The sequence below is a fragment of the Rosa chinensis genome, chromosome 2, assembly GCF_002994745.2.
Source record: "Rosa chinensis cultivar Old Blush chromosome 2, RchiOBHm-V2, whole genome shotgun sequence".
NCBI lineage: Eukaryota > Viridiplantae > Streptophyta > Magnoliopsida > Rosales > Rosaceae > Rosa > Rosa chinensis.
In genome coordinates this window covers 88,507,807-88,531,781 of record NC_037089.1, presented here as the reverse complement: position 1 = coordinate 88,531,781, position 23,975 = coordinate 88,507,807, and the positions used below count along the sequence as shown (strand labels likewise).

General features: G+C 38.7%; 2 protein-coding genes across 6 annotated transcripts; both read right to left on the bottom strand.

The window, feature by feature from the left end:
* Nucleotides 1-2,135: 2,135 nt before the first annotated feature.
* LOC112185337 (serine carboxypeptidase-like 18) lies at nucleotides 2,136-3,879 on the bottom strand. The gene is made up of 8 exons (XM_024323575.2): nucleotides 3,751-3,879; nucleotides 3,364-3,471; nucleotides 3,121-3,273; nucleotides 2,952-3,023; nucleotides 2,733-2,857; nucleotides 2,537-2,650; nucleotides 2,391-2,445; nucleotides 2,136-2,309 (listed from the first exon to the last, which is right to left on the bottom strand). The coding sequence occupies exons 1-8, from the start codon at nucleotides 3,877-3,879 to the stop codon at nucleotides 2,256-2,258; spliced, it is 810 nt and encodes a 269-aa protein (XP_024179343.1). The 3' UTR covers nucleotides 2,136-2,255.
* Nucleotides 3,880-6,577: 2,698 nt separating this feature from the next.
* On the bottom strand, nucleotides 6,578-22,648 carry LOC112188103 (transportin MOS14). Of its 5 annotated transcripts, none has more exons than XM_024327131.2 (25): nucleotides 22,221-22,645; nucleotides 21,445-21,543; nucleotides 20,980-21,204; nucleotides 20,739-20,858; nucleotides 20,435-20,518; nucleotides 20,291-20,350; nucleotides 19,923-20,051; nucleotides 19,698-19,759; nucleotides 19,007-19,063; nucleotides 17,736-17,859; nucleotides 16,997-17,131; nucleotides 16,657-16,737; nucleotides 15,545-15,658; nucleotides 15,335-15,414; nucleotides 15,068-15,203; nucleotides 14,516-14,665; nucleotides 11,751-11,836; nucleotides 11,376-11,563; nucleotides 11,190-11,282; nucleotides 10,268-10,455; nucleotides 10,034-10,145; nucleotides 9,441-9,598; nucleotides 8,346-8,462; nucleotides 7,340-7,581; nucleotides 6,578-6,811 (listed from the first exon to the last, which is right to left on the bottom strand). In XM_024327131.2, the coding sequence occupies exons 1-24, from the start codon at nucleotides 22,434-22,436 to the stop codon at nucleotides 7,357-7,359; spliced, it is 3,039 nt and encodes a 1,012-aa protein (XP_024182899.1). In that variant the 5' UTR covers nucleotides 22,437-22,645; the 3' UTR covers nucleotides 6,578-6,811; nucleotides 7,340-7,356. The 5 variants fall into 5 exon arrangements, 4 of the variants coding, with proteins under 4 accessions (XP_024182899.1, XP_024182897.1, XP_024182895.1 ...); XM_024327129.2 differs by lacking the exon at nucleotides 6,578-6,811 and adding an exon at nucleotides 6,981-7,202; XM_024327127.2 differs by lacking the exon at nucleotides 6,578-6,811 and having other exon boundaries at nucleotides 7,044-7,581; nucleotides 22,221-22,644.
* Between the last annotated feature and the right edge of the window lie 1,327 nt (nucleotides 22,649-23,975).

Here is a 23,975-nt window from a genome sequence, read left to right as displayed (position 1 = left end):
TTTTCCTAGCTTGGCCTGTGCTTTGGTGGGCGTGGGATAATATCCCTCTAGTTGCTACAGATGTCCTCGTAAGAGGTAGTAAGGGTAGTGAAAACTTCGTACCTGGGTGCATTGTATTTAGGTGCTTCTCTGTATCGGTTGCTGACATATGGTGCATCATGAAGTGTGCTTCGCCTTCTCGAGGCTCTTGCCATACGGTTTTTCCCTTTTATCATTGTTGTATCCAGGTTTCTCTCTTGTCGCTGTGCCACTTTGTTGTGTTGGCTTGTCTCTACCTCCATCTCTGTTCCTGTTATTGGTACCCCCGCTGGCGTTAGTGAGCTAGGGAACATTATCTGGATTGGTGTTGGGGCTTGTATCGCTACCAAAGGTGTCATACTCAGCTTGGGCACAGGTTGTGGCGGTGTTGCTCAGGTCATCATAAGTGGCAAGAGGGTTGGCGTTGATTTGAAATAAAAATACTATGGTAGGAGAGCCTGCTTGAACGCTAATGCTGCTAAGGTTGGGTCTGAGGCGTGACACTGGGTTGCTTGTCTCTGCCATCGCCTAACAAAACCTCTTAGGCTCTCATTTGGTCTAGTGCATGAATATGCAACAATAGGAGTTCTAAATGATGAAAGAGGTTTCGGGGCTAGTGAATTCGCCATCGCCTAACAAAATCTCTTAGGCTCTCATTTGATCTAGTGCATGAATATGCAACAATAGGAGTTCTAAATGATGAAAGAGGTTTCGGGGCTAGTGAATTCTTAACCTGGAAAGCTAGACTAGGTGTACTTACATAGGCATTTGCAAGCATAATTAGCTATAATGAGCCACGCTCATGCTACCACTAGCGGTACCAACTCCCGCCAAATGAGTGACCTATGGGAACACAGCCAAGCAGGCTACCGCCTGAGCCCCGGCTTGCCCCCAGATCACTGCTGACGCTCAGCCACACGCCGCGCCAAGACAGCAACAGAAGCTCCAGAAGCTAGGGACTGAAGCAGGTCAGTCCCACATCGAAAACATGAAGAAGGTCATCTCCTTCTTCACCTATAAAAGGTTCTCTCCTCTCTCCTCATTGATTACGTAATTAATACTTACCTACTGTTATTTTGTCAACATAAATACATTGACTAACTTAGGCATCAGAGAAGAGAAGACCGCCCAGCGCGGTCTCCCCTCTGACGCCCTCTGTATTTTACTTGACAGGTAGCGGGAACTTTGAGTATCATTGATAGCGGTCCGCCCATCGGACCAGCGTTAGTAAAGGTTTAGTTACCGCTGAACTTTAAACATCAACACTAGGTATAGCGAAGCAGCTTGCAAATGCTCTTACATATCTCCATACTGCCTTTCCTAGGCCCATCATTCTCCGGGATCTAAATTTTAGTTGTATTTACTTAGGCAATGATTATGTTCCCAAACTCTCCAACTTCGGGCTCTCCATAACCATCCCTCCCATGAACAGATGAACCAAAAGGAAGATATGGGTACCTTGACCCTGCTTACATTACATCTGGTATTATTTCAGAAAAAGATGATGTTTATAGCTTTGGTGTGCTTTTACTTATATTTCTAAGATGACAAAAAGCTGTGGTTACCAATCAGGACGGGGAATACGAATCAATTAATTCATATGTGAAATTTCGTACTTGTAATGGTCAGATTCAGAGCATTGTTGATCCTAAAATCTTTGGCGAGGTAGGGAAAGATGAGCAAGTACAACAGCACTTGCAAGATTTCGTAGCACTGGCATTATTATGCACTCAAGCATCAAATGAAAATGAACGGCCATATATGATCAATGTATCAAAAGAGCCGGAAAGGATTCAAAAGTCTACCTTTCCTCGTTGCTAGCTGTATCCTACATATGTTATCCCATGTAGAAAATCAGGTTGTGATTCATTGGTGGTGGATTACATACCTGACTTCATTCTTGTATGTATATGTTTCTGGACATCACGTGTATATAGACTGATATACAATGTGTTATGTACGTTTTCTGGTATTTGTTGAGTAATATCCAAAATTGACAGCTTTATGTCGATTTGAAGTCATGTTTTTCTTATTGCTGGACTTGAGCTAAACAAAACAGTGGCACACAACCAAACACAGAGGAAAGAATTTACCGATTGGTTATTATTAGTAATGAAATATTGGAAATGCTATACATGTTGCGAGAGAATAGAATTTCCCCAGAAAAACTTCAAATCCATACATCTAGGTAAATGCAATTACAGATTACAGAGGGTAGAATGCGAACCACCTACTTATCATGGCAAGACATTCTTCAGGTCTATATACTCTGGAGCTGTATGACCCCCTCCCTGAATGCAGGAGAAATGTAGTCAACATTTTGTTCAAAAAAAAATCTAATAATAAAAATTTAAGTGCGTGATTGTTCTTGCCTTTATAGTTGTAAATGTCAACTGGTACTTTTCATATGTATACAGCACTCTGTATCTGAAGGGAGGATAAAATAAGGCTTAAACTTAACTGAAACAGAAGAAGAAATAATTGGATAGTTAAAGAAAAAGTTGGGATAGATGCCAACCTTGCGATTTGTCCATTTACGAACCATGGTTTCCAACGACTGTCAACTGTCAAGTTCAGAGATTCTATCCAAGAAATAGTACCCAAATATGGAATCACCATGTCATGATCACCACTGTTAACAGGTAAGTTTATGGTTGAGGCAAATTGGAAATAATTAAGGATAGACCATATGTTATGCAATATATTCTATGCACCTGTATATCAGAACTCGATAGCCTTTTTTTATGAGGTTCTGATGATAAACTAGACTCGAAGAAACATCAGATATATATGAAGCTGATAAGGTCTTATTGCATCTCTGCCAGTCCTTGATGCTTCCCTGATTGTGATTTTTAAAATCAAGATTAATTATCAAGGTTACTGTAATGTGAACTTGACGTTACTGTAAATTTAGAATCTGCTGATTAACTTACCTTCCGAACATGAAGAGCATCTTGAACAGTTTTATCATTCGCCCAAATATAAGAGAAACGATAAATGTAACTCTACATAAAACAAAGCAGATATGGTTAGGCACTTGGGCAAAGCTTTGATGAATTAGAATATAACAAAGACAGAGTTATACTTGCAGAGGGAGCTTACTCGACACCATGGCCTGGAAAGTTGAGGAAGAGAAAGAAGATTTACAGAGTCATGATTGAGATTGTCTGAATCCCGCTCTGACCCTAGTGGATTTGGAGAAGAAACAGTACAATAAGGTTCCAATATTTGGGCTGTGTATATGTCTGCGATACACTGCATATTCAAATGTAAAGTCAGTACTTCTTGATCTCACATTCCCACATTACTTGCACAAACCAGTACTTTTAATTTTTTTCCACTCACCTCATTGTATTGGTCAAGATCATCCACACATAACGCATTGTTTGGATCCACATTGACATACTCACCCTTATAATTTGTTTTGAGTGACTTGCAAATACATGAAAACCACTAGTTAGCCCAGTACAATATGTTCGGATCGGGATTCCGGCGAAACGACTTATCATACCGACCAGATCGGTTTCGGCACGGATCTGACGGGATCGGTTTCAGGATCTCGGTTTGGAATTCCCAGCCCTACGCCTCACAGTCCGGGGTCCAATCAATTTCCTTCTTGTGGGTCCTCTTCATGGCTTTGAAGAATGGGAGACATCTGTCGATGAGCTTAGAGATGAACCGAGAAAGGGTGGTTAGCTTGCCCTAGAGGCTTTGAACGTGCACTTTCCACACCGGAGACTTCATGTTGAGGATGGCTTGCACTTTGTCAGGGTTAGCCTCTATGCCTCGTTCGCTGACGATGTAGCCCAGAAATGTGCTAGCAGTGACACTGAGAAAACATTTCTCCTGGTTGAGGCGCATACCGTAGGCCAAGAGAATGACGAATATGATGCGGAGGTTTGCCACGTGTCCACTGGCCTTGATGCTCTTGACTAGCATGTCATCCACGTAGACTTCTATTATTTTACCAAGGTGCTCTGCGAACATGGCGTTCATCAATCGCTGGTATGTTGCTCCGGCATTCTTCAATCCTAAAGGCATGACATTGTAGTAGTACAGGCCTTTGTTGGTTGTGAAGATTGTGCATTCCTGATCGCCGGGCTGCATCTTGATTTGGTTGTATCCTGAGAAGGCGTCCATCATGCTGAGCAGCTCGTGTCCCGCTGTTGCGTCGACCAGCTGATCAATGAAGGGTAGTGGGAAACTATCCTTGGGGCATGCCTTGTTGAGACCCTTGAAGTCCACACACATTCGCCATTTGCCGCTAGGCTTCTTCACCATGACCAAGTTGGAAATCCATTTGGGATAATTGACTTGACGGATGAATCTGATGTCTTGTAGCTTTGCCACCTCCTCCCCTATTGCACGATATCTTTCTTTGTCAAAAGCCCTTTTCTTTTGCTTTATCGGATATAAAGATGGTTTGATGCTTAACTTGTGCGTGATGAATTCAAGGAAGATACCCGGCATGTCGGTGTCAGACCATGCGAAGACAGCGGTGTTGTCTCGCAAAAACTGTGTGAGTTCCACTGCTACCTCAGGGGCGAGCTCAGCACCGATGCGGATTGTCCGCTCAAGGTGTTCGTCAGAGATGCTAATAACTTGCAAGGACGTCTCTGGGTTAACAAACTGTACTGGGCTATTTTTGCTGTTTTTGCATGTGCTAGCCTAACGGTTTGTAGGATTCTGGCGATGAATGGGCATGGTCGTGCCACGAAGAATGGATTTAGAGTTGACGTTGGGGCGCTTGTTTCTACTTTGAGCAACCTCTCTTCCAATTGTTGTACCTGTTCTAAAATTAGGGCAGTGGTGTCGGCGGTAGGCCTTGCTTGAGAGTGGCTTGGGATTTGGGGTTACCGCTGCCGAGGGGTTGGCATAATTCCCACTGTTCTTGCTCGACCTGTGCTGAAGTTGGCGCGGGGGTGTGACTTCACTTCTTGTATCTGTATTGGTTGTGGCGGAGGACATGGTCCTAACCCCGCCAGCTTGGGTGGATTTAAGGTGATGCCCATCTGTATTATCGACGTTGGTCTTACCCTCATTCTGGTGTTTAAGATGACCCTTGCGCTTTGCGAGTGCTTACTCTATACCGGGTTAGCGTTAGCTCCTAGTGCCCTTTTTAGCTCGTCGAATTTTGACAGTGATGTGGCCACTTTCTTTTGGGTCTCCGCCTTCTCCCTTCGCTCTTGTTCTCGTTCCCTGTTTGCCTTATGCAGATCCGCCAATGCCAGCTCTAACTTGGCAGCGAGGTCTTGTCCCGGCCTTTGGCAGCTGGTGCTAGTTTGATTTTCCACCGCTGATTGAGTTCGAGGAATCTCTAGAATGTCTTGAGTGTCCTGAGGTTGACCGTCGACGTTAGCCAAGGTGCCGAATAGCGCACGGTTCACAGCTAGCGTGGGGTTGGTGGGTTGGGGTTTGGCAGATTGATCCACCTGATCGTCGGCGCTATCCCTGCTACCGTTAGCCATAGTAGATTATGAGGGAATGACCTTTTGCTCAAGGATTCCCACAGACGGCTCCAATGTTAATGTCCAAGATCTAGTGGTAGTCAAATCTCGTTAACATTTATCCAGGTTCGGACTGCTATTGAGGGATATGTAGCACTACCGTCACGGCATCACTTGTCAAGTGAAATACAAAAGGCGTCAGAAGGGAGACCAATGTTGGCGGTCTTCTCTACTCTGATGCCTAAGTCAGTTAATATATTTGTATTGATAGAGTAACGTTAGACAAGTATTTAATGCGTAATCAATGAAGAGAGAGGAATTGACCTTTTATATGTAGGAAAGAGACTAATCTCTTCCTTATTTCCGATGTGGGAGTGCTGGGCATCAGTTTAGCAGCTCTTAGAGTCCCAGCAAGGTGAACTTGACGGAGTGCGTGGCGACGCGTTAAGGGTGATCTCGGCTTGAGCCTGAGCTCAGGTGGCAGCCGTGTAACAGTGTTTCCGGAGGTTACACCTACGAAGGTGCAAATGCCTCTAGCGGTAGTATGAGATTGACCCATTATAGCTAATTATGCTCAAGGTAAATGCTCATGTAAGTACACTAGTAATTGTTCTAAACATGGAAAACTAGTTCACTTAGATATTGATTATATTGTGTTTATGTCATTGTGGAAATGATCTTGGTTTGCTTGTTATGATTATTCAATTTACACTAAGCGCACACATTTTTCATGAATAAAGAATTCACCTCTTAATTTTCTAAGTTGTCATGCTTGACTGCTTGAGTGTTAAAGAAGACACTATCGCATCAGTTATTCCAAAGATTCTGACACGTATTTTCTCTTGATAGATGGTAAACCCTTCAAAGAGCAATGAACTCGGAGCAATATGATTCCTTAAATATTAAACCTAGAGTTGAGTCTCGAGCATAATATCATCAATGCTTACAACGTATGGTTTTGAGTCCAAGTCCTAACTGATTATGCCCAGCAATGCTATGCATGTACATATTCGAAATGGGATGGAAGCCTCTCCTAGCTAAGGAATAATGATATCTCCCTAGAGTTTAGGTTTTGTCCCAAGTCATTTAGAATTGAGAAGAAGATTGGAACCGTTGCTTATCGGCTGCAATTGCCTGCCAACTCAAATTACACCGTGTCTTCCATGTGTCCTTGCTGAAGAGACGAATTGGAGATTCAACACCAATCTCCATTACGTTGCCCCAATTCGACGACCCAGATGGGGCATCCAAGAAATGAGTAAACCCTGAATTTTTAGCACTACCTCTCTTTCCTTTGTTTGTAACTTTAACATTTTACTTGTCAAGAAGGATCCCACTTGCCACCCCTTAAAATGTACAAGAAACAAAAAATAAAAAATTAGGTTCCACACAATCACACAAATGAATCGGATTGGGTTCATGTACATCTAAAATATCAAGCCGCCGATTTATCACACACCTATCATTTTGTTTGCTTGGTAGATGAACTGGGTTCAATTACATCTAAAATTTGGATTTATCATAAAAAAATAAAATTAAAATTAAAATAAAAGGCAACACCTTTATGCAATTATGCTATTTATAATAATCATGATTTCATCTATCACTTTTTTTTTTACAAAGCTCTAATTGACATCTCGAGCTGATCCTATTTTGTACTTGATCATGAAAAAACTTAGAACAAGCAGAATAATCATCCCGTCTTGCTTTGTTCCTGTCAAAAATGGGCAAGGATCGCTGTACAGAAAATTAGTTACGTATTGGGAAGCCTGAAAAAAACCCAGCACTTTACAAATGCAACGTATTGTACCAGCTGCTGTCAATGAATCATAAGGCCCCAACAGCGAATCAGCTGCAGATAAAAATTGATATACCTAAATTTGTGCAGTCATCAAGTCAAGTTTGGAATATTGCGGTGGCTATCAGCAAATTCACGGACTAAACGCTTCAAAACTCTTCCACCTTTCCCTTGCATGTGACCATAATTGTTATGCCCTCCATCACAACTTCTGCTCTGGATATAATCTGAGGCTGCACCGGCAAGGGCCTTAGACCAAACCGGCACTAAAGTTTCAAGTTCCCCTTGCTTCAGGTATTCAGCAGGAAGAGCCTGGACCTGGTATAGCTAAAACATTAGACAATCTGTCCGCATCTGAAGAATTATACAAAACTAAATGGGCATGGTTGCAAAACTATCTACATTAAAATTGCAGGGCAGGGATCTGGTTATTGATGTGTATGTTTTCATTAGTTTAGACCAACACAGATAAAGATCGAAGACGTGTGTGCACGTGTGACAGACGTGTATGTGTGTGCGCACTATAAGCTATATCGGAAAAGATTTAGACATTCAACCATGATCAAATAAACACACGCAATGTTTGATAAACGCCGAAGTAGTCATGAGAATAACTAAATGGGCAAAGAATTCTCAATTTTGTTGATTTTTTTTTTTTATTATTAAAGGAATTTTGTTGATTTTTTGCATGGATGCAAACCTAAAAAGTAAACAGTTCTTAAACCACAGTACGGGGGGTAGCCCCCAACAATTATTCTGTTCTTTCCCAAAAAGAGGGATCCTCTTGAGAAGGGACTCAAACATATACAAGCAGTCCAGAACCTTCTGAAGAGAGATCCACCTTTTTAAGAAAAGTTAACAGTGTAAACCCCCCCTCAATGAGATTCAATTATCCGAATTGCTATCTTTTGTAAGATGATTCTTGAAGGGACATGAAATCCATTGTTCTGATCATTGAACTACATCTTAAGGTGCCCTAAGAAGGAGAATTATTACATATCCTCACTTGTGTGTGCGTCTATATATATATATATATATATATATATATATATAGAGAGAGAGAGAGAGAGAGAGAGAGAGACCGCTGACTGCAACCATCCATGCAAAGATTCCCAACAAAGAATAGCCTTGCCGGTTGTGCTCTCACTTAAACTGCATATTGCTGCCAATTGTTGCAAAATAGTGGCACATTTGTGAACCTATCAAGAAGTAATGTAAAATAATTCTTTAGTGACAAAGTTAAGTTCCATATGGATGTAAAGCCATATGGCACAATAATAGTTAAAAAAATATAAATAAAAAATTTGACCACATATTTTCTACGTGTAAGTCTGTATATGGCAGATAACTTTTCTTGGGACAACAAAATATTTAGTTTTAGAAATCAAATTTCAAACAAGAGATTGTATGCCAATTTACAATTTTAGTCCCTAGAGTTAGAATTTCCACATTGGTTGCTGTAATTCAGCTGAGGTCGAAAGTAACTCCCATTCTTATGCCAATAGTCAAATGTTGATCCCAAAATTGAACCTTTTCCCCTCAAAAGCTCCTTTTCATCCTCTTCACATTTAAAAAAAAAAAATGTCAAACTAAAATAAATATCACTTATTTCTCTCCATCCAAATGACCCAGAGTACAGGCTTACAGCATCTGCACAGCACCAGTCCCTTTTATCTCCCTCCAAGAAACTTGCATTTTACACATAAGGCCACAAATTGGATTTCTGCCAACTTAAGACTGTAAACCCCTTCTCCACTAAGCTAATGCAACTGAACATTATAAAAACAAACAGGATGGGTTCTAAACCCTAAACTCTAGACCAATGAGGGAAAAGACAAACAGCAGTACTTCTCTTCTAAACCAATAACCCAAGCCAACACTTGTTACTCAGGAGGAACAATAGATTTCAATAGTATGGGAGAACGAATGACTTAGCAATGGATGGGTTCTCCACCTTCTCTTGTTTTGTCTAAGACGAAACCATAGAAACCTAAACCCTCGAATTTTAATGAAATCATTTTTTAAAGACAATGAAATATTAAAACTTATACTCACCCTCGGTAATTCCTCCAATACTTTCCAGCACACTTACCAGTGCATAGATCATGCAAAAGAATATATATATATAATAAACACTAAACTTTTACAAATTGAATCTAAGGATATTGTTTATTTACCCGTGACATTGCTGAAACACCAAGTAAAGCATAAACCAGATTTGATACAAGTCCCTCCCCACTGTGGGATATGACTTGAATGGCCATTGCACTGAATGACCCTTCAGGAATACAAGACATGGAATCCAACAAAGACGCCAGGCTCACCTCCAAAAAACCTGAAAAACCCATACAAATCTTCAATAAACCTATTTTCTATATCATACTTGTACGTGCACAGATTCTCGAGGAACAAAGAAAAAAATGAAAAGAATAGCACATTATTACTTCTGCCAGGACTTATATGGAGAATGACTTTAATATTACTTCTGCCAGGACTTATATGGAGAATGACTTTAATAAGAATGGCATGCATATGCAGAGCAGACAGAAGCTCAAACATACACATGCACGCGTACATACAAATAGTATAACCACTGCTGTCAGGTTCCCACATTTTGATTAAACAAGATTCTTTGGCTTAGAACATAATTTACTATAAACGTATGAAAGAAACATGCTTCAGTCATGCAAACCACCAAGCATCACTAGAACACAATCACGAAATAATTTCTGTTTCCTGCAAGTAGAGGTAAAATAAAGTAGCAACTTACAAGATAAGTATGACATGGATGCAAGTGCTGCTCCACGATGCATAGCTGTGCAGCATATAGCTGCCTTTTGAAAGGAAATTTCAAGAAGGGTACCAGATGCAGCCACTACTTCCTGAGATGTCACAATACTTGAATCATCATTTAAATTTCTCGAATTTAAATAGATAAATCTCTGGTTTGATCACTTAAATTGCAAATGATGAGAGAAATTACAAAAGGAAAGGTGTACAAAACCTTACGAGTTCCGCGAACATATGTGGATGCAAAATTTGTGTATGCCTCTACTAGATCAGGCTCTTGGTCACATATATATGAAGAATTAAGAGCCATTACCGATGCAGCATGCGTAAATCTCTCCAAAGTAGTGACAAATAAAGCTCCATACTCTTCTTTGTGACCAAATTCTTCAATCACAACAGATGCTGAAAGGCAATATTCCAATACAGAAGAAATAAGTATTCCGCAAAAGAGGATAAAACCATCTAGCACACTAAGTCACCATTTACTCACTCCTTCTAACACACAAAGTTGGACAATGTTACAAAATCCATCAGGTGTGATCTGGTGACATCCCACATTTGACATGCAATGTCTATCATTCAAAATGGTTGCCCATCAGGAAAGTCACAATATCTGTGATCAAACAAGAGAATCTCTGCATGGCTTTTGATCACAGCCACGTGGCCTGTCAGGCAATGCACACCATATAAGAGAAAATGTGGGATCCGAGTAGGCCATCTCAGCGGATAACAGCTGGAATGATGGATTTTGTAAAAGGTCTAAAATGCAGGTGAAGCAAACATTCTTGTGCAAATGAAATCTAGGGTTTAGGGTTGAAAGATGACTGAATTTTGGAATCTGAGGGTACCAACTCAAAAGGTGGTTTAGACTTCTGTGTTTATTTTTCCTATTTTGGATTGAATGATCAGGGTGTCAAGTGATTTTTTATTTTCATTTTTAGAATGGACCAAATAGAACCATTTCTAAAAATTATGAAATAATCATGTCAGCCAACATCAGGCATATAATTTAGAAGTAATCATGCTGAATCCTCCACTATCTGATTCTGAATCTTGTAGTAAAATTATACTATATCAGAGCAAAGTATACCAAAATAATAAAACACATCATTTTCCCGCGTTATAAAAGATCCTACCAGTTCTTATGTAGCATTCATGACTTTGGAAGGACACATAATTTGTTGATAGGCAATCTAGTACTTTAGGCAGTAGCCTTAAGAAGTGTTCGCCTGCAGAACAAAGCACATTCAGTTATTCAAAAAGAAAAATACACACACATTGGCTTGTACACGACATACCACAGAGATATGGAACACCAATACCTGATGACTGAATTGCTTGGGTAAGTGCTCGGCAAGCTGCGGTTGATAAATTACCATTCTCCATGTGCTCAGACCTGAAAAGCTTCTCTAGCATTGGCCAAAACGCTTGCAATAGCGCAAGCATACAACCATCTCCAGAAGATACACTCTGCACGGATGTTGCAAGATGGCTGAATACAGTTCCCATCCTGATATAAAATTAAATAAATAAATAAACTAAGAGTTAGAAGCTGATGTAGAACATGATACATAGATCTGGAAAGATATCACAAATTCCCCAGCACGTAGATCCGAAAGTACAAAATCCAGCAATCAACATGAAAATTGAAAAATAGCTGAAAAAATGAAACTGATCCTCGGATATCAGTATAATACCTGTAAAGCCCTCTTGCACCAGAGTTCAAAATTTGTGTATAGGTAGCAGGATTTTGTCTTAGGCAATGGCTGCTATCTTTATCAACCTAGAGTAGCAATAAGCCAATATTGTGCATTAGCAACTTAATTTTATTTTTCATTTATGTTTTCTGTAGGAGAAACAAGATTTATTAAAATAAGAGAAAATGTACAAATGGTGGATAAAGAATCCACAAGCGTGACAACAAGAAACGACTCAAGAAACATAAACAAACATTATTCCACAGCAGCTAGCATGTCCAATATACTAGAAGACAGTAATCCCTCAGATAATGTCGATCAAGAACGCACTTAACCTGAAAGTCCACCCTTATAATCCTCAAATTCTACTATATGATCCATCCAATTAACCCAGAGACCTGTGAACAACAAGCAACCCCACAAACATTTAGCTTTCTTCTTTTTCCCCAAAGCTTGAAAGTGAATACATAGCAGCTGATAACACCCTTTGGACTAACCCAACAACGAAAGAAACACTTGAAGAAACCAAGCGAGCCCCTTCCAACTACTCTAACATAACAACCAGCTCAACAATCTCCGAATTATAAGGTTTTCATATAAAACCATAACCCGAGATATGAGGAGACCAAGAAGCATCCCCAAATTTTCAGAAACGTTCCTCATGATTTCTGGACAGCAAGTACAGCCAATGATACATCACATTCAACGGATGGTTCTCTAACCAGCTATCCTCCCAGAACCTCAGGCTCTCCCCATTGTCCACCACAACATGAGGAGAGACTGAGGTTCTGGGAGGATATTCTTATATCACGGCATGCCACAAGGAGCTGCTTTCATTAGGATACCTCCACAATGACATTTCCCTAAAGCGTCATTCCTCTCAATTAAATTTGACACACCTAAACCTATTCTTTTTTTCTTTTCTTTTTTCATAGGATTAACCATTGTCCACCACAACATGAGGAGAGACTGAGGTTCTGGGAGGATATTCTTATATCACGGCATGCCACAAGGAGCTGCTTTCATTAGGATACCTCCACAATGACATTTCCCTAAAGCGTCATTCCTCTCAATTAAATTTGACACACCTAAACCTATTCTTTTTTTCTTTTCTTTTTTCATAGGATTAGCGGCTCTAGGAGTAGAGGAAACCCAAATATAGATTTCTTCACCCCTCCTAATATATAAGAATATTAGATTTCTTCACTGCTGAAGGAAACTAAATCCTATTGGCGGTAAACAACAGCTGTATCTTATCTAATAGCCCGGCACGGCAGGTCACCATTTGAAAAAAGTAACACTGTTTGTACTCCAAGACAATAATTCTCATTGCCTTGGGAAAAATTCATGGCTGAAAACCCAAAACAGATGGGAGGCATTGCCTTGTCCCAGTCCTCTAGGATTTAAACTTGTCCCCAGGTGCCCCATTACTATAATATACATCAGTATTAATTAAGGGTTTAGGTCAAATGTTTAGAAACCTAAATTTGCCCTTTCCTTAACTAATCCCCCAGTATGAATGTAAATTATAAATATGAAAATGTAAAATAATTTTTAAAATTATAAAAGTAAATAAATAAATAAATAAAAACAAAACAAAAATACCATAATGTGCTGAGATGGTCCAAACTGCTCCCTACACTATAGGACTGCAACTAGGCGACCGCAGTTTCCCCAAAAAAAACAAATACTAAGGGCCTTACTTCAACAAAAAATAGTTTTTTTTTTTTTTTTTTTGAAAAATTAGTTTTTCATAAAAATAAAATGTACAAACAAATTAAGAAAACCCAATTGACATAAAATGAATAAATAAAATGGCAGATTCTACGGAGCCCCTTATCCAACTTCTCCACCGGTAACCAAAGCCTTTTCTCCAAAACTTCTTCCAAAATCCTCCAATCTATGGGATGTAAGCCTTTCCGAAGACAATTTTGAAAACCAGACCTTCCTGCTTTTTCTTCCTTTCCTCCTCCACAAGATCTTCTGCGACTAGGTTGGCATTTTGTCTGTCTTTTACAAAAGCAACTTGAGCTAAAGAAAAGTGCTCCCCAGACCCTTCTTCAATCTTGACAACTTAACTTCTACTAATGCTTAATCCCTAAGCCATAAATAACCATCTGTGCATTAGAATTCAGACGGGCTTATCGATCAGTAGAGGTAGCTCAAAATTTCAGAATATATAATTCCAACTGGACATCCTGAACCCCGGTATAAGTCAGCTGACAACCATATGATTTCAATCTAACCAACTAAGGAAGAGAGAATAAACGAAGAAAAAACTTGGTAACTCTGATCAAATCCTACAGCACGCTGATTGAAAGATCTGGAACCAATTCAACTAGGAAAAAGTCGGTTGAAGATCTTGCATGACTAGCGTTTTGAGGTCCGACTTTGTAAGGAGTTGGAAGATTTGGGGTCTGGCCTTTCATCCAAAAATCTATTGGATCCTTCCTATGTATAAATGTTGGAAAGATACTCAAGTCATAACAACACAGTTTTTCATAACAAACTCAAGTTATGCCAACAGGAGGCTGTAAGAGCTGTTGTACTTGTGGATATGTGCTTATTACGCTTTGACGTGTGGGTAAACTATCATGTGCACATGACAGACATAGACTAGCAAACATAACAAGTTTTATAAACCACTTTTTTTAAAAGTTGGAACTGAATAAAACTTTTGAAAGCCATCCTATAGCACCATAGCTACATACAAGAAGAATTACAACTGATAGAATCATTGCTTGGTAAACAAGAAAAGTACTTACAAGTTTCCCAATAGCTTCAAAGCTAGAAGAAAGCAATCTAGCCAATAAGTTGCTCTTTAATTCTTTGTTATTAATAGAACCAAGGATCAGACTAACTGCACTAACAACTTCTTCCTCATCTTCCAAAGGTAAATGACTCTTCTCCAGACCCTACAAGAAAGAAAACACTACTTACAAGGCAAGGACTGCGAGAGTGAAATCAGAGTGAAATCAAATAAGTGGGTAAACGAGGGCCTACAGAACTTGGCAAAAGTTGCAAGCATAAAATAGGAGCTGTAAAAATTTTAATAACACACAAGGAAACTGAGCAAAAGAAGGAAATGATTGGCCTTCATCATTTGTTGGAAGTTGGAGGAAAATCAATTATTGGGTATGCTTAACGTATGCATATGTAACTTTAATAGTAGGATATATGTTGGCATAACTAAAATGAATATCCAAACCATTCATGTTAATCAGGAAGGAAGAACTCAAACCACTGTCAATCACAAATTTGTAAGACAGGTAATTCACGCAAATTTTAAAGTGGATTACAGACAGAGAAAAGTTCACCTCTCCTATCCACATCAAAATCTCCAAATTTGAAGGTTCATACATCACTGCAGAAGCATCTTCACAAACTTTACGCAATGCAGATGCACAAGAACTCGAGGACAAGGGTTCTGATATTCCAGCAGCAAGAAATAACCTAAAAAAGAAAATTTGAACAAGAAAATAATTGTAAGTACAAATATGTTAGAGCAAATCAGGCATACCTTTACAATGATTACCAGAAGAAAACAGTAATAGAACAAAAAATATCCAAGAGTAAATGTGTACAGTAAGGGTCTAGCATTTGTTTGAAAAGCAGAGATCCACTTAGAATAGGAGCCAACAACATCTGCAAGAGATCTATGCACCTGAGACAAAGAAAAGGTACCTAAGATATATGAATCAAAATAGGCAAACAATCTTCTGTGAGCTAAACTACAGAAAGTAGAAAACCAAATGTACTCTGCAATTGAAGGAAAAGGGCAATGTTTAACATACAATGCACATGATGCCCTTCAGTTCATCCAACGGCCTAGTGGACAAAACCGTCACTAACTGCATAATGACCGAGAAATCAAAGATTTGGCCTTCCTGTAGGATTACCTCAGCGACCTGGAATGTGAAACTTGTACATTAAAAAGATAAATATTCAACTAAATTAAATTCTTTCCAAGTTCCTGCCAAAAGCAACTCCATCAAAGCAATGCAAGATAACTTGGAAAAAAAAAAATGGCAAGAAAACGACAACCAATTTATACGCATTCACAATTCCTAGCTGTTAAATTAATCCAGTGGCTAGGAAGGACTTTGACAGTCTGGAAAAGATCCTTATGCACATATAAATAGTTTATGCATGAACAAGGAGGACAATAACCCTGAAACGTAAACTAATCATCCTCTTAAAAATTCAAACATAACTTAAAGGCAACATAATTGAAGTCTTTTGTATCCAGGCTGCAAGCTTTTCGCTTTCACAATGTCCAATCTACAGCTCACGGCGTGCGGACTAGGAGATTGGTTAGGTGGAAGGCTCCTCCTGTGGAGTGGCTTAAGGTTAATGTGGATGGCTCATATATTCATACAACAAGGAGGGGTAGTTGTGGATTTGTTGTTAGAGACTCTCAAGGCTCTATGCTTGCTGGAGGGGGTAAGTCCTTATCGGGGTTGCTATCTCCAGAGCACGCGGAGGTTGTGGCTTGCAAAACTGCGATTCAGTTTATTGTGGAGAATGATTTCTTTCCAGTCCTTTTGGAGACTGATTCTCAGGTCGTTGAAAGGCAATTGGCTGTCAGGGATGGTTATAATACTTCCATCCTGGGACGAATTTACGATGACATAGGAGTCATCTTGGAGCATCATGCCAATTTACAAGTGGTCCATACCAAAAGGAGTGCCAACAAGGTGGCTCATCTTATGGCAGCTTCTTTCCGCTCTCTCTCTGCAGAAACTTTTTATTTTTCATCTCCTTTCCTACAAGCTGCACTTGCAGCTGATGCTTGTACCATGTAAGCTTTCGCTTCATCAATAAAAGTTTGACCTCCTTTCCCTCAAAAAAAAAAGCTTCCACATAATACAAAAAGTTAAGTGTGGGAGCAGTAAGTTGTACTTGCCACATTAAGAGCAAACAACTTGGTTTCCACATCCTTCCAAGCTATTGGTGCATTTGCAGAGGCCCAACCACCAAAGAAAAGCTACAAAAGACAAGTTAGAAAGTTAAAATAATAAACCTTGGAGAATTCAAATAAAACCCAAAAATTGACACATCAAGAACAAAGTCCATTTAAATGAGAGAAATTGCAGTGTCTTGTTAAATTGTGGACATCATCTGATGTCAATAACAACTATAATTTGCAAGGATGACCAAAGCAATAGAAGTGCATGCATTGCGTGATCGCAGCTATCTAGAAATAGGAGTCATTTATTTCAAAATTTCAAATTCATGTCAAGCACCTTCTGTACAAATGTAGCAGATCTTAAAAGCTGACAAATATCCACCAACAGTTCAACAAGATTCGTTCTAAAGTAGACAAGTCCATCAGGCAGCTCCGGTGTTCCTTGGTCGTCATTGAACATAGAATCATCTACCTACCAAAGACAAAATTTCCCTTTGTACGTCAATTATCGTTATAAATTGACGAAAAGGATCACATTGGTTAACAGAGATAAACACAAGGACCAAAATTGGCTAAATCCAAAACAGAGGGCTGGAAAAGGCTATGGGGGTAAAACACAAGTACCAAAAAGTTATTGCCCGTTTTGATTACCCTTTTTACTATGTCCCAAACTGACAACTACTATATGGTTAAGTGCTTTAAGCTAGAACTTGATTAGGCACATAAAGGGGTGCGTATACGTTATGCATTCTAAACAGAAAGCTGCCTCAAAAGATATAATTACATACATTAGGTGGTATACGTTATGAATACATACATTTATATATAAAGGACAACTACTATCTGTGTTACCCTTTTCATTATGTCACAAACTGACAACTACTATCCGTGTCAAGTACTTTAAGCTAGAACTTGATTAGGCACATAAAGGGGAGGCAAACGTTATGCATTTTACACAGAAAGCTGCCTCAGAAGATATAAATACATACATTTATATATAAATAGTGTAATCAGCTACATGAGAATCATCATGACACCATTAAATGAATAGCAATACAGACAAGCAGAGAAGAAACCTGGGCACGTAACAAAACTGCGTCAAGTAGTGCTGAAAATACAGGGAAAAACATGTCTTCCACTTGCTTCCTTTGATTTGTACTGTTCTCATCAAGGCCAAGAATATAGCTTGCTAACCCAGACCTAGAAATATGAAACCCTTCCAGTTATCATCAATGGAATTTGATATGAAGTTATAAACCATCAAGAGCCTGATCTAAGATTTTTCATCTAACAGGAAGGTCAATGCAAATCAAAATTAAAAAAATTCCACGTGCTCATCTCATGGCCATTCTCACATGGGCCAACGGTGAATCCAAATTAATTAGGGAAAAGAGCAATCTAAAAAAATATGCAGCAATCATTTTCCCATGGATAAAATTAGACCAAATGTGAGTGTGCGGACATTATAGTACACATGCATAATTGGGGATTTAAGCCTAAAGTTAGAACATTGACAAAATCAGGAAAGTCCGCAATTCCCTAAAATTGTGAGTCATTGTTCAATCATTCTTACCACTTACAAGCCAAAATGATCAATCATGTAACAATCACATAAGCGATGACTTTTTTCTCGGTGGATACAACACTTAATGGGAACTAGCAGGAAGATACTATAGTTAATGGAATTTTTTCTGAACACTGATTAATGCTAAGATTCCTAAGAACTCTTTTTGAATAAAAACAAACTCTAAACAAAAAAAGAAAGATACAAAAAGAAAGTGGACAAAAAGTATACAAAGGGGAAGAGCTACAAAATAAAAACCCAATCAACCAACAGCAATAACAGGAGAAGGCAAAACACAACTACCCCACAAGCATTTGCAACTGATTCACAGAAAGGGAACAATGCTGGTCCTTGAGAATTCCAAAACTATTAAATTATCTTCAAGCTCGGATGTATCAAAATCTTTCATTAATAACACTGCTTAGGTCATAAAAATTTTGTTAAAATAACACTCCTTAGGTCATGAACTCATGCTAACCATTGGAGCTCTGCCTATAAAAGAGCACATGCAAACTCAGCAACCAGAATAAGAATCTTCTTTCAACTTGTGAGTTGCACGAAAGGCACTTAAATATTTACCGACTATCCTAACAACTGCTTCTAAAATACCAGAATGCACTAGCGTCAGGATCACTTTACTAAAGTCCACATCATTTTACATGTTAACAGCGGAACAAAAACATAATAAAAAGTCCGAAGCATGCTTGTTAGTGGAAATAAGTGCAATTAGTTCTTCAATACCGATTTGAATTTAGACAAACAACAATAAATTTATTCAAGTACCAAAATTGCAAAGTTGAGTCTGCTATCTCCCAGTCCTCACTTGGAAATGTCACACAGCTGCAAGCATATAAAGAGGTTAAAATAAATATCTGTCACATGATTTACCAAAACATCAAAAAGAAAAATCTCAGACCAAATGCTTGATATATCCAAGTATGGCCCAGATGGCCATGGTATATTAAAGATGACCTATGACAACCAAACTGTAACGAAACTCTCATAAGAACAATTCCCAATATCTGGAGAACTCAGTGTTTACTAACTATCATTTTCCAGTTTAAAGTTTAGTCCCTGTAGTTTCAATTTTGGCAATTTAAACCTGTGGTTTCATTAAATTTAAGGTCAGGTCCAAATCGTTAAAGTGCCAAATGGAGGGCAATATTCATCATGTGGTGTTTCAAAAATATTACAAAAATTGCCACTCTTAGTTTCCACTACTGCCATATTTCATGCCAAGACTCAATTGCACTGTTGCGAGCACATTTGATCTTTTGAATAGTATGGAGCATAAATAAATATCCTAAACCCAAAAAATAGAATGGATATACATTTCTCGTCCTTGGCTGACATGAGATAAAAAAAAAAAAAAGGGGGGGCAGAGGGGAAAACAAAATAATCTTTTCAACTAAATCACTGGTGAAACATGGCAAACAGTTCTTCATGTTAAGAATATAAAAGATTATAATATAACCTTAAAAGTGCATCTGCCAGTGCAAGGGCTTCAACACTTGCTTCTACTATCAGAGATGGAGCCTGGAGTACATTAAACAGATGAACAATATGTTATGAGCACAATGGTTTTAGATAATCAGAGTCTGATGATACACATCAAAATGTATTGCATCAGTATTATCATATCATCCAAGATTTTTTCATTGGTGATTGAACCTTTTGCAGTGTCAAAATTAACACTTACAGCCTGCCCAATCTCTGACAATAAGCACGCAAGACCACCTACTATTTTTTCGTCTCCATTACTGAGAGCTGGTAGAAGTAGAACTTCTTTAATGAAATGCACCCTACATAACAAAACCTGGGGTAGCCCCTACGAAAGAAAGCATAACTGTTGATAGAATCTTCAGTAAGCAATTAATAGTACAACAATCTCAATAAATTTTGACAGAGAACTTGGTCTTGGTATTAATCCACAGAGATATCTCTGTTTATTATTATCAATATGGCTCAGTTAAATGGTGAAAAACTGAAAACAGGAACTGTATTTGCTAAATATAGATCATAAGGATATGCATAGATGTAGAAACACAAGGCATAAAAAAGGCATACCTCATGTCGACTCACAAGCTCAATGAGAACTTCAATTGCCAGATCAAATGAAGATGGCACCTATCACCACAAACACATTAACAGATTAATTTCACAACTCCTAAATGTTAGATTATAAGAATTATTGAAGTTAATAGATAGTACCTGCAAAGAACTGAAGACAAAATTAAGAAGTGGATGTGCTGGTAGTAATCCCTGGGGAATCTCCGAGAAGCACCCAGCTCGAACCTAAATATAAAGTGCTACGGTAATAAGTTACCAGAAAATTTTAACTTTCTTAAAATGAAAGTGCCAAATTTTGCAACACAATTATGTCATGGTATAATGTGAAACTACAAGAGCCCAATTTAGTGAGCAGAAAGCAACATTTTTGTTCTATGATAACAGTATCAAACATGCATACAATATCTACCAAATTGTTCATTAGAAAAATCAGATATTGCCATACCCAACTTAGTAAGCAACGCAGAATTTTTCTGTTGCTTTCATGTTGTTGTATACCACTATCAAACCTTTTCTCAGATTGTTGCAATAGGAACTCAAGAACCGTAGGTGTGTGCGAGAGAAGCTGCATAAGAGAGAAGTGAGACAATATAAAGAGAAATACAATGAGAGGAAGAGTAAAAGTGAGAAGAGGCAAGTAAATGAAAGAATATAGTTGCATTTATAAAGCAAGAAATTTCCTAGACCTCTTGACCATACTGGCTTCTGTCGGTTAAACTTATTTTCGAGTCAGTATTTTGGGAATCTAAAACTTCTTCCGGTAAAACAGTAAGCATCTCCATAACAGCAACATTGCCATCAACCTGGGTCTGCAGATTCTGGAGGCTATAAAAGAGTTGCTCAACAGGTTTTCCATGCTCAACAGCACGCAGTAAAAGTGCCGAGAGTGCAAGGCAGATTTGGGTTAAAAGCTATCACAGAGAAACAGAATACTCATTAGAAGAAACTATGTTAAATGTCTATGTACAATATTATTTTGCGCTTCTGTTCCAGTTTTCAAAATATAGCCTGCTATATCAACAACTTAAGGTCATAAATCTGTGAATAGTACCGGGTATACTTTAACTCAATGGCCATAATATATCTTCATATAGTAACCATAGAGGTACTAAAGCATCAGAAGGTTTAAATAATTGATAAAGTTAAAGTACCTGGTGAGGGCCTGAACTAAATCTTTTGGCAGCCAGAAGAAGGGCATTTAGCAAAGCATCTTTAGCTCCTGACTGCAGGTAACTGCCCTCATTTTGGATCTGTAATATGACATGATTCATAAGCAGTATGGTCTTGTGTGGCAGCACATTTTGGAATAGGTAGACACACAATGATCCAAACAAAAACAAAATTCTCAATCAAGGCATATAGCGCAAAGATTCAGGTAAACCACATTAGTGTCTTGGATTTCAGACAACTTTCCTAAGCCTCGATGAGAAAGATTGTACCAAGGCTGATAGAGCCTAAGGTCTGACAATTTAGGAGCAGGCAGTTAATTTTCATAGCTGCTTCTTCCCTAGGATCACTTTTTCTTTTGGTTACAGCTCTAGGCTCACTTTATCTAATCATAAAACCGTTGTAGATGTTAACTAAGGAAAAAAATAATAACAATAATAAATTCGTCTCAAGCTTTCACTTTGTCTTGCATTGAACCGATTTCCAGCAGACTCAAGCTTTCAAGTGCTAGTTTATCTTTCACTGGACCAACTTCCCTAAGTCGTCCTCCATTTTTAGTTCAACCGTGCTTTAAATAACATGACCAATATATTACTGCTTCCACGCTCACATACAAGACGAAATACAAACAAAATTATGCTTAGTTGTAACTTATCTGTAAGTTAAGGAGAATGGCCTTTTGATAAATTTTTACAGTAAAAATAAGAAGGGAGAATCCCAAATTGTTAGTCAGCTGGAACAAGAATTAGTGCAGGAATACCTTTCGTTTAAGAATCTGGGCAGCAAAGAACTCGACCTCGTAATTGGAGCCGAAAGAATGGTGAAAATCGGAGGTGAGGATGGAGGTGGCGACGGCCCAAGCGGCGTCAGTCTGCTGAAACTGAACCAGCCACTGATTAGCTGCCACGCGGTTGCACGACTCTGTATCGTGATTCAGGACGTGAACTGCCTGCGCCACCTTCATTTGCAATTCCATTTTCCCTCCTCTTTTAATCTAACCTAACCTTATTACTTACTGATATTGATAATACTAATAATTCTAAGCAACCAACGCCTGTAACAGAATCATCAAAAACTTGCGAATCACCAGAGACCGACGCCTGTAACTCTTTCACTCATTCTCCACTCCACTTGGGATTTCAGCATTCCGCTTTTTTATCCGACGGCTGTCAGCGATCCATTTCCCACAACCTCTGGGTCTTTTAGGATGAACCATTGGGCCAAGGCCCGGTTGGGATTAATTTGTCTCCTTGGTTTACTTTCTACTGTTTTCGGCTCAATGAATTTTCTTTTTCAAATATTCATGACAAATTAAGTAAATATTGTTTTTTTTTTTAAATATGACAACTGTGGTATTAACCTACGGAATCATACATAACGATTTATCTACATTGGCCTAACAAAAAACTCATTACCTAAACAATTCAACATTTAAAAAAACAATAAATCTCATCCAAAAAAGTTCTAATTCATTTATGAAAAATCAAAGAGGCACAGATGAACCGAACACTCTTGGCGTCATATCTCAAACAATAGGTGAGGAAGGTATATTTGCTAAAAGCATAATGTCACTTCCCTCAAACACCCTCCTCCATAGCATTAGCTATCACATCTTCAGTTTCACCTGCAGCTTCAGATCCAGATGCAGGTTCGTTTTCAAGCTCAACCATAGCCAACTCATTAGTCACAACTTCCCCAATTACCTTAGGAAACCTAGACCTCCTAGGTTTAGGCCCCTTGGTCTCGTATTTGTTCTTGCTTCCTTTCAGTCTTCCTGACAGGACCCTGCAGGGCCCACCTTAGAAGAAATTCTACCAAAAATTTGGCAGAACTTCCCCTAAAAATAGACTACCCAAAACCTGTAGAAAGACATTTTACATTTCTAAACCATTCATCCTTATTCTCCTAGAACCACCATGCTCTCCAAAGCTCAACATCTCCCATTTCACAAGTACAAATCTCAACTTAATAACATTCATCCCACAGGTTATCAGAGCAATTCTAGAATGAAAGGTAAATAAGCAAAACATGGATAAAATGGATACGCGGAAGTTGTGTTGTTGACTATGCCTCAACTCCATGTACGCCCGACCTCAACTAACCTAGCCTGCAAACTGGGTATTTGAAACCGAAGGGCCTAGGGGAAAAGTATTGAAAACACGTTAGTGTGAGTAGACAAAAATAAATAATCAAGATAATTTAAATGAAGCAAACTTGAATACTTTCCTACTTATTTAAATTTATAAAATCTCAATGCATGCATCGTTTATAAAACATATTTCTTTAAACTTAAAATCTCGTGAAAACATATCAGCCTCTCTAGTTAAGAGAAATCGGCATAGCCCCGCTAGTCAAGTAATAATAGGATATAGGGAAGAAATATCACCATACGGGTAAAGGAACCCCCTAGGCTCTATCCTCGACTGCCACTCACACATAGATTGTGTGAGGAGGAGAACTAATATCCTCGACTGCCACTCACACACACAGAATATGTGAGGAGGAGAACTAACAA